This window comes from Alexandromys fortis, unplaced genomic scaffold (genome assembly GCF_014885135.2).
Source record: "Alexandromys fortis isolate MF-2015 unplaced genomic scaffold, M_Fortis_MF-2015_v1.1 scaffold_329, whole genome shotgun sequence".
Classification (NCBI taxonomy): Eukaryota; Metazoa; Chordata; class Mammalia; order Rodentia; family Cricetidae; genus Alexandromys; species Alexandromys fortis.
In genome coordinates, this window is record NW_026068249.1 from 278,115 (window position 1) to 288,553 (window position 10,439).

At 48.3% G+C, this 10,439-nt stretch overlaps 1 protein-coding gene across 1 annotated transcript; it reads left to right on the forward strand.

The window, feature by feature from the left end:
* The first annotated feature begins 311 nt into the window (after positions 1-311).
* Cckbr (cholecystokinin B receptor) lies at positions 312-10,126 on the forward strand. The gene is made up of 5 exons (XM_050131344.1): positions 312-522; positions 7,471-7,722; positions 7,875-8,124; positions 8,423-8,592; positions 8,809-10,126. The coding sequence occupies exons 1-5, from the start codon at positions 372-374 to the stop codon at positions 9,339-9,341; spliced, it is 1,356 nt and encodes a 451-aa protein (XP_049987301.1). The 5' UTR covers positions 312-371; the 3' UTR covers positions 9,342-10,126.
* The last annotated feature ends 313 nt before the right edge of the window (positions 10,127-10,439 follow it).

Genomic DNA, 10,439 nt, shown 5'->3' on the forward strand with positions numbered 1-10,439 from the left:
TCGAATTTCCAGAACTAGAGGCAGTGGTATGAGAGGTGGGCAGGAAAGACATCTCTAAGAGAAGAGTGGAGAACCTAGCGCGGGGGCGAGCCTAGAGAGCAGTCACCCAGGAGCGCGCGTGGAACTCTGGAGAGGGGGCGGTGCGCCAAGTGTCACCTGGTGGAACAAAAGCCGCCCAGACAGAGCCTGGGACCGGCTGGAGTCAAGGCAAGGCTGGTGAAAAGTGGAGGGGTAGGAGACTGGGCAGGGGGCGGGAGCCAAGAGGGGCGGGCCATGTAGTGGGCGGGAGCCTGAGCCACCAGCGCTTCAGGGCCAGGTGCAACGGGGGTTGTAGCCCACTTGGCGGAGCTGAGTGGGACTTCACGGGGACCATGGAGCTGCTCAAGCTGAACCGCAGTATGCAGGGACCCGGGACCGGGCCGGGTTCCTCCCTGTGCCGCCCGGGTGTCCCCCTCCTCAACAGTAGCAGCACCGGGAACCTCAGCTGCGAGCCCCCTCGCATCCGCGGAACCGGGACCAGAGGTGGGTGCCTCCTTAAAACCCTCTCATTGCACCCCATAGCACTAATGAATAACCCTCACGACCTCTACACTGTCAACTGCCCATTGCTTTCCCTTGTAGTACTTCCTCGCCTTACACAGTTCCCTCCAATCCACACACTGTGCCCCCAAGCTCTTACAACTCCATCACACCTTCACAGCACCTGGTTCAGAGCCCTGGACTCTTACTTCCTCTGCTATACCTGTGACTATTGTTCATCCCCAAGCTCAGCAACCCACAGCCGGGAAGCAAGGAGCAAGGACCTCTCCTTGCCAGTAGGTCTAGCTCTTTTTCTTTAACATCCAGTTTGCAGAGCCAGTGCTGGAGAGAGAGAGGGAGAGGGAGAGAGGGAGAGAGGGAGAGGGAGGGAGAAAGAGAGAGAGAGAGAGAGAGAGAGAGAGAGAGAGAGAGAGAGAGAGAGAAGCCTGTAAAAGAAAGAAAAAGCAGGAGAAGCCTGTAAAAGAAAGAAAAAGCAGGAGAGTGTGTCAGTGAAGAGGGCTGGAGCTCTCTGGACTGCCTGGATGTGAGTCTGGAGTTGTAATCTGTCCCCGACCCCAGCCTTCCCAAGAAAAGATTGTCAAATCTGAATTTAGCCGGCACTAGGGAATGCTGCCTTTCTTGTTTCTCTTTGCCCCCAAAATTTCTCTGCTCCCAGAGTCAAGCCCTTCATCTATTTCCAAGCCTCTTGTGTTTTTCTGAAGGTTTCAGAGTCCCTTCCAAAGACTCCCAAGTGTCCCCTCTTCTTATGTCTCATTTTCCTGGAGCCACCTTCCCTTTGCATCAGTCTCATCCCTGTGTCGCCAGCATCCCTTCCCACTGCCTTCACTCATCCTGTCTTTAAAGTGACTCTCCCTCCTCCCATCAGCAAGCGTCTTCAGTGTTTCAATGAACATTTTAAGATGCATTTTCCCCTTCCCGTACCCATATGTACTTTCAGTGTTGAATGAACATTTACTAGGGTAAGTGCTGGGAACATCGGTATGAACTAGACAGGATCTGCAGCCTCATCATTGGTCTGCAGTCAAGTACACAGGGACCAAGACCACTGGAAATCGCAGCAAAGGCTCTGATTGAAATAGAGACAGCCAAGGGAGATGGGGACTGATAACCTTGTCAAGGGTGCAGCCTGGGAGCTTGGGTTCTGTAAACAGAAAGGGAAAGAGTTGGAGTCTGTGTTCGAGAAAGAAATGTTGGAATAAATTATAATCCGCATAATTACTTACCCCATAAAACAGCCCATGCTTTCTCCGTCTGGCTGTTACCCGCTGTCACTTCAAATATTTCATTCAGGAGATATTTACTGAAGCAGAAACTGTGCTAGGCAACAAGGATATGAGGGTAACACACTGTCACAATCCTACTTCATGGAGCTCTGAGTTTATAGGGAAACAGACAGGTAAGCAAGGAACACTTCCAGCCTGCCCTGCTCTTGGGAATCAAGACTGCTTTCTTGGGGTGGTGAGACATGGGTTTAAGCAGAAAACTATGGCACACAGAGAGCTAAGTGAAGGAGCAGAAGGAGCACAAAGTGTCTTAGGTAAAGACATGCTGTCTAAAAAGCTCAAAGTTTAAGCCCATGGCAGATTTGTTCAGCACAACATAGCTTTTGAATGGCTGGAACATGTACCATTAAAGGTACATAATCAACACTCAGGCTGGACCAGCCTGGAGTATTATTTATGGAGAGCTTTAAGCCCTTGCAAGAGTGTAGCATTGGGATCTACTGAAGGATTCAATAGTGCTTCCAGGGTTAGTTGTGTTGTGTGGAGAATGGATGGGCGGATGAGATGGAATGCAGAAGGATACTTTAGAAAGCTATTACATTACACAGATCTGGCTGAAAGATGATGCTAACATAGAGGTACTGGCGGAGGGGATGAAGAGAAGCGGATGGACTTGAGAGCCACTTCTGGAAATGGAATCAACAGACCCTGATGATCAATTAGAAGTAGAGAGGGTGGATGAGGTCAAGGAATGACATCCAGTTTCTGGTTTGGGAAAACTGGAAGGATATAGATGGCTTATCATGAGAAAGATAATCAAGGAGGGGCTGGATATGTACTTCATATTAGAGCCCTTGCCTAGCTACTGCAAGGCCCTGGATTCAGTCCCCAGCAACAAGGGAGCAGAAGTAGCTTTGGAAGAGAGGATTACTATAAACTCAGTTTGGAGTCCATGGAGTTCAAATACTGATGGCTAACTCACCAAAGCAGCTGAGTGCAGATATCTAGAACTTACCTTGGAGAGCTGAGCTGGAAATACAGCCTTGAAAAGTCTTCACTTGGAGGGAGAACTGGAAACCATAGGAACAGGAAAGAAAAATCTTTTTTAAAAAAACATTGTATAAGACAAGAACAGAAAAGCTGACACGGGCCCCTACAGAAGGCTGTCATTTAAAGGCAAAGCAGAGGGAGGAGATGAAGAGTGAAATGAAACAGAAACAGTAGCTGTGTCATTGCAGAAAGGAGAGGAGAGTCTTGACTGAGGTGGAGTAGGTGATGCTAAATATTGCTATGACGAGTCAGAGATGAACAAAACACAATGGGGTTGCTTAGACGCAATAACTAGTTCTTAGGAGGATATGTGGAAACCGAGACCTGACTCAGAGTGGGCTACAGGAAGGAATAACAAGAAGTGAACAAGAGTAGTTAGTCAAAATGTCCAAGAAGTAGGGGTGCTGGGAGAAAGAGAAACAGGACAGTGATAGAAATCTTGTGGGGTTGCGGAAGAGTAGGCTGTAGCCGAGCTTTACTGACCCCCCCACACACACACACTTTAGAAACAGGTTCTCATTTGTTGCCCAGGCTGATCTCAAAATGGCAATTTCAAGTTTTTTTTTCTGCAGATTTGCTATATCCTGGGCATTTAACAGTAGGAAAGAGTCAAAAGAGATATTTAAAGGTTCTCGTACAAGGGAGGGCAGCGAGTAGAGGAGGGTTGCTGAAGGAGCAAGATGCTCAGTGATTCAGAGCCCAAGGACAACCTCATTTATCTGGATTGTTGCTTGGACACATCAGGTTGTTATGTAGGTGTGCAGACACGCCGTGCAAAGAGCGCTGGCCAGTCTCACTGAAATAGTACCGCACAGACGCACACGTCACCCGGCTCACTGCGGCGTTGCCAAGAGAAATGTGGATGCTGCGCACTTTATTTTTAGGCAAATCTGAGACTTCTCCATTACTGCGCATGCTGTCCATAGTAAAATGGGTGACACCCACACTCAGTGTTGTCCGCAGTCACTTCGAGGTGGTTTGTCTGTCACATACTACTCTTATTTTATAATCACCTACAAGATAGCACATCTTCCCCATGGCTGCGTAAGTAAACCTTCTCAAGATATCCCCCAGAAAATCATGCAGTATCATTCGTCAGCACTCAGACATTTTCAGTAGTGACTCGGATAGTCTCTGTATTCAGTCGGGCTCTCAGCTATTTCACACAATCAAGATTAACATCTTAACTGAGCTAGACGTGTTAGCACCTGACATTTATACTCACTTAAATAGTGCCCACACATCTTGGCTCATGCTACCACCCCCTCAGTCAGAACCGCAGGCCCGCGATTACTCCCCGATTCACATACAGATCTCTGCATACAAGCCGTGCTTCCTGAAGATGTCATCTGCACCCTGAAGTGTTACTTAGTGTTGGTTATCGTTGTTGCTTACTCCTCTGTCATCACAGTTACTCGGGTGTTCTTTAAACTTAAACACAGCCTTTATTCAATTTGATATTACCAGTTATTACTCAAATAAATAAGGGCTACCTTCACCTGCCTCTATATTACTCTCAAGCTCTAAGACATTACTGTGTTCTGCTATTGCCAATTCACCATTGCATATTACCTCTGCTTACTTGCTCCATGCCACTGACACTTGGATGTGTCTCATGCACCCAGCTATTCCCCCAAGTTAGCTGAACCCTACCCACGCTCACCACACATACATACACGAGTATTACACTGATGTCTCTGTTCCCGAGAAACCAAATATAGCACACCAGGTGAAGGCATTGGCTGCATCAGTTTCTGTGAAGTTTTTCTTAGAAAACCTTGTTTTCTTTTGTTTGTTGATAAGCTACCATGTACCCTAGGCTGGGCTTGAACTTGTGATCCCCTGTCTCCAATCCCTAGGACTACAAGTGTGTGGCACCACATCTGGTTTAGAGGGATCAAACCCTAGGCTTTGGGCATGCTAGGAAAGCACTCTACCCACTGACCACATCCTCAGCTTAAGCCTATTGTTTGCTTTAGATGTTGTCTGGATCCTTGTGCTTATGCCTCTCTGCCATTATCTGGATGATCACACACACACACACAAACATGCACTAATAAATACACACACTCTCACACACACATTCACACGCTCTCACACACACTCTCACACACACACATGCACGCACTCACGCACATGCACACACACGCACACATGCACACACACTCACACACACATGCACTCACACACGCACATGAATGCACACAAGCACACGCACACACACTCACACACAAACTCTCACACACTCACGCACTAATAAACACACACATTTACAATCTCACATACTCTTTCGCAATGTTCACACGCATTTGCTATACAATTGCTTGTCATGCTTATTATAACTTTAACGTCTTTTTTTCCAGAAAATTCCAAGTATATTAAGAATTTCATAAAGGGGAAGCCTAGCTTCATCTTTTTGGGCCACCACTAGGTCAAGAGCACACATAGGGTGTGTATCGACTGCATGAATGGGTGTGACAGTTTTTAGGTACTTGTGTAGTTCAAAGTGCTACACAGCCTGAAGTGTAGTAATTAATGTTAAGGTGAGTAGAGACAGAAGAAAGTGAACTTGGAGAAAACAAAGATGCAAAAAAGGCCATCTGCTCTCCCCCTCCCCCCGGGTCCAAGGGCCTCTCTGACAAAGATCTTCCAGAGTTTATTTATTGTCTCTGCATACACACACACCTCATGCACTTCAAATTTGCCAGACATAAGCCTTTCATAATCTGTCCCTGTGAAAAGAACATAATTCAAGCCAGTAATACACCAGTAATTGTAACACTCAGGAGGTAGAGGCAGTAGGATCTCTGTGAGTTCATGGCCGGTCTGGTCTACATAGGGAATTTCTGGACAGTCAGGACTACATAAAGAGACCCTGCCAAAAAGAAGAAGAAGAAGAAGAAGAAGAAGAAGAAGAAGAAGAAGAAGAAGAAGAAGAAGAAGAAGAAGAAGAAGAAGAAGAAGAAGAAGAAGAAGAAGAAGAAGAAGAAGAAGAAGAAGAAGAAGAAGAAGAAAAGAAGGAGGAGGAGAAGGAGGTTTGAAAAATAGGCATACAAAAGCAAGAGTACTACATCAAAATCATCCTGTCACCTGCTATTGGTCTATCAAGGCCCTCCAGTGTGTGTTTCCTAAGATACACTGGCAGAAAAGGAAAGTACAAGAGATTGAGGTGCCATGATGGAATAGAGAGACAGGGGCAAAGAGGAGTTCAGATTGGGAGAAGAAAGAAATAGTGTGTTGAATGGTTGAGCCCTAAGGCAGCTAGGCAGCAAGGCAGCAAGACATTTCAGACACCCCGAGATCGAAGCAAGTAATGTTACTGCTAAGTCCTGTGGGGTGTGTGTGTGTATACATTCGTGCAAGCAAAATAGGGAATCAGGTTCCCAATATCCAAGATCTGGAATTACAGACAGTTGTGAGCCAACCAGCATAGAAATGTTCTTTATAGCTAAGCCTGCTCTCCAGTCCCCTGTTTGAGGATTTCTAATAACTAGAGGTTATTTATTATCTAATAAATAGAATAACCTCTAAATCAGCTAGTTATCATTATGAGCCAGTAATCCAGTTTGAAAACTAAGCCAAGAGCCAGCTAAGAGAAGCAAGCTGGGCAGTTAAGGAAGAGAGGCTGTACCTCTGGATCCCTCCCACTCCCACAGTGTAGGAGGCTTTCTGTCTTCAAACTCCTATCTCCCTGACACTGAGGCCGTGGGTATGGATGACTCAGTCCACTTCAATTCAATCCAGTTTTGTTCAGGTTTGCATGTTTATGATACAAAGGTCCAAAGATGAATCTATCTCCCCATAGACAATGACACAAATGAATTGGTCACCTCTCTAGCCCTTCTGACTCACCCAGCAGCACTGGTGTCCCCTGGGGCTCCTAGAGCTTCTTGAACATCTCTCAAACTCACTTCCTATCATACTGTGTGGCAATTACCTCTTTAAGTGTCTCAGATTCCCTCTCTACTGTCAGCTCTCGAATGGCAGTCACCTCTTTGTCCCCAGAGCTCGACACAAAGGAAGTCCTCTGCAAATGTTTACCGAGGAAGAACGAATCTTTGGAGAATGTTAAAGCACAACATGGAGAGAAAAACAGGGACTCTAATAAATGTGTAGGGAATGTGGAACACGCAGGGGTCAAAGAGTAGGACATTAGCTCCAAATGAGGTGCTCAGGATAGCCTTTGCAAAACAGTGGCAAACAGTCTGATTCTTGGTAGATGAGGAATTTATAGGCATTTACCAGATTTGGGAAATGTTTGTGTTTGGGGTGGAAGCAGGGGGTTATGAAGAGTTTTCATTCCAAGGCTGAGAAGTCAGCTTAAGAAGGAGTCACGAGTGCTAGTGGTGCAGGCAAGAAACTGAGTCATCAAGAGACTGGAGTGGATGCAGTGCTGAGAGGATGAGACAGCCCTGAAGGAGGGGCTGTGGACAGCACATCACAGTGACAGCCCTGAAGGAGGGGCTGTGGATGGCACACAACAGTGAATGGCTTTTCTCTTCTTTTAGTTGGGAAGGGGCTGTTTTGGTTTTGTTTTCTGTTTGTTTGTATTTTGGGGAACACAGACACATCCAACTTGGTTTGGGGTGAAGTGGGATTGGGGGTCTGGATGAATGGTACTCAAACCCTCCTACAGCCACCTCTCTCTTCTGCCTAGAACTGGAACTGGCCATTAGAGTCACCCTTTACGCCGTGATCTTTCTCATGAGTGTTGGAGGAAACGTGCTCATTATTGTGGTCCTGGGACTGAGCCGGCGCCTGAGAACTGTCACCAATGCCTTCCTGCTCTCCCTGGCAGTCAGTGACCTCCTGCTGGCTGTGGCTTGCATGCCCTTCACACTCCTGCCCAACCTCATGGGCACATTCATCTTCGGCAGCGTCATCTGCAAGGCCGTTTCCTACCTCATGGGTAGGTGAGACAAACATCTCCGCCTTGGCCCTCTCCCTTCTTAAAGTACTTGGCAAATATAAGGGTTTTTCTTGATGAGGGTGAGGAAATCACAGTGGTGAGCATGCAGTGTGTGTGTTCCCAACGTGATCGTTTCTTCTCATGTTGCTTAGGGGTGTCAGTGAGTGTGTCCACGCTAAATCTCGTGGCCATCGCCCTGGAGCGGTACAGCGCCATCTGCAGACCACTGCAAGCACGGGTGTGGCAGACCCGCTCCCACGCAGCACGGGTGATCTTAGCCACGTGGCTACTGTCTGGACTGCTTATGGTCCCTTATCCTGTATACACCTCAGTGCAGCCAGTGGGGCCTCGAGTGCTGCAGTGCGTGCATCGCTGGCCCAGTGCGCGTGTCCGCCAGACCTGGTGAGGGCACCCACCACACTATCTTCGGAAGTCCTATTCCCACCTTCCTCAGATGCTTACACCCCTTCCTCAGAGCAGTCCTAAAGCTCCAGGAATTTTCCCTCCAAGCCCCTTTCTACACCACCACATTTGGAATTCCTACTTGGGGGTCCCTCGCCAGTCCATCGCCCTTCCCAGCGGCATCCCCAAAGCCTACCCACCCCTTCCTTGATCAGCTGGCCACAGGCCAATTTTGGCCTCTTCCGCTACCTGTAACTGGCCACACAGGAGACATTATTGGTCTGTGTTATGTCCCCAGGTCAGTACTTCTGCTAATGCTTTTGTTCTTCGTCCCGGGCGTGGTTATGGCTGTGGCCTACGGGCTCATCTCTCGCGAGCTTTACCTTGGCCTTCGCTTTGATGGTGACGACGGTGAGATCCAAAGCCGGGTCCGAAACCAAGGAGCCCTGCCGGGTGGAGCAGCACCAGGTGGGTGAAAAGGTGAAATGCGCGAGGGGCGGAGCTTTGGTAATGGACGTGACCTCCTTAGTGGGTGGATCAGAAAGAAGTGTAGAAAGGAGACGGGAGATCAGGGTAAAAGCCGTGGGGAAGGGGCATGGAGTGGATGCTGGGCTGCAATTTAAGAGGACTTTGCCTTCTGCTTTGATTGCACCCTCTGTGCTCTATGCTGTGCTCTGTGCTCAGGGCCTGTCCATCAGAACGGGGCTTGCCGGCCTGAAACTAGCCTGGCTGGGGAAGACAGTGACGGCTGCTATGTGCAACTTCCGCGTTCCCGACTGGAGATGACTGCACTGACCACTCCCACTCCTGGGTCAGGCCCTGGCCCTCGGCCCAACCAGGCCAAGCTGCTGGCTAAGAAACGGGTAGTGCGAATGCTGCTGGTGATTGTTGTGCTTTTCTTCCTGTGTTGGCTGCCAGTGTACAGCGCCAACACGTGGCGCGCCTTCGATGGCCCAGGGGCACATCGAGCCCTCTCAGGGGCCCCAATCTCTTTCATCCACTTGCTGAGCTACGCCTCTGCCTGTGTCAATCCCCTGGTCTACTGTTTCATGCACCGCCGCTTTCGCCAGGCCTGCCTGGATACATGTGCCCGCTGTTGCCCACGGCCTCCACGAGCTCGCCCCCGGCCTCTTCCGGATGAGGATCCTCCTACCCCCTCCATCGCTTCACTGTCCAGGCTAAGCTATACCACCATCAGCACACTGGGACCTGGATGAGGGGTTGAGGGAATGGAGGGTAAGACAGGACACACGATCCCTATAAACAGACCCATCCAAACACATAAGAAACACACCATGACTCACCCAGGTGGACGTCCAACAGCACGGATAGCCGCCTACACACAGAAAGTGTTACCTTTGCTGCCCCACCTGAAACAGACTGGAGTCTCAACAAGCAAGGAGGCACACTTCTGATAGGGGACTGAGTCCCACCCTAGGCACCTGGCACCGACCCCACTGGATAGACAATCACAGTGTCTGTAGCAGTGAATTTTCGCTACACAAGGGGAGCTCTGACAATGGCTGACTGGCTCCTCATGTGTGTAAATTAATGGCACTACCCATTAGTGCCCAAACCTAATGCCAGACTAACCTAGGATGTTGCAGACTGTCCCCAGTTTGACCTCATCATTCCCTTCGTCACCCAGCACTGAAAATAACAATAGGCCTAATCACATACCTTCCCAACTTGCAGACCTTTCCGCAACGAAAAATCCCCTTATCCCTTTCTATTAGGGACTGCAGCCCTGACCCTCTTCCTTCACCAGACCACTTCTTAAAATAATAAATGGCTTAGTGTCCTCTTGGGTGTTCTGAACTTTGGGAGGCAAGTGAGCATTATGGATTGTGTAAAGGCTTCTTCATCTGTTTTCTTCCACAACTACTCAACCCTGTGTCCGACACTGTGCAAAAATGTCTTGGGTATACTCTCACTCGGTTCTCATCTCATCTCCCCATAGTCCAGTGATGATTCTGGGATCCATTCACGACACTTCATGTTTCCTGAGTACATTCTCCCATTTGATGCTACTGTCAAAGTACTATATTAATGGATGTTTGTTAAACTTTTGATGAAAAGATAGAAGGTGAAAGACTACATAAGACTTAGATTATTCAATGTGTGTTTGAAATGCCAAGAACCAGACTATGGCAGGTACATGAAAGTTAATTGAAGAGTAGGGTCTTTTTATTAAATACTTGATCTGCTTTAGTTTCAGAAACTGGCCAGGATATGGTTGACTAGAAGTGTGTTCAGTAGATGTAGCAACAAAGACACCTGGGGGTGAGAGGATGGAGTGTAGAACTGGGGGTCAG

What these genes read in the sequence shown, in the direction of transcription:
- Cckbr (XM_050131344.1), top strand. Translation starts at nt 372, where the DNA reads ATGGAGCTGCTCAAGCTGAACCGCAGTATGCAGGGACCCGGGACCGGG. An exon ending in GGCCGTTTCCTACCTCATGG is followed by an intron (nt 7,723 to 7,874) that starts GTAGGTGAGACA and finishes CATGTTGCTTAG; the next exon opens with GGGTGTCAGTGAGTGTGTCC. An exon ending in GCGCGTGTCCGCCAGACCTG is followed by an intron (nt 8,125 to 8,422) that starts GTGAGGGCACCC and finishes TTATGTCCCCAG; the next exon opens with GTCAGTACTTCTGCTAATGC.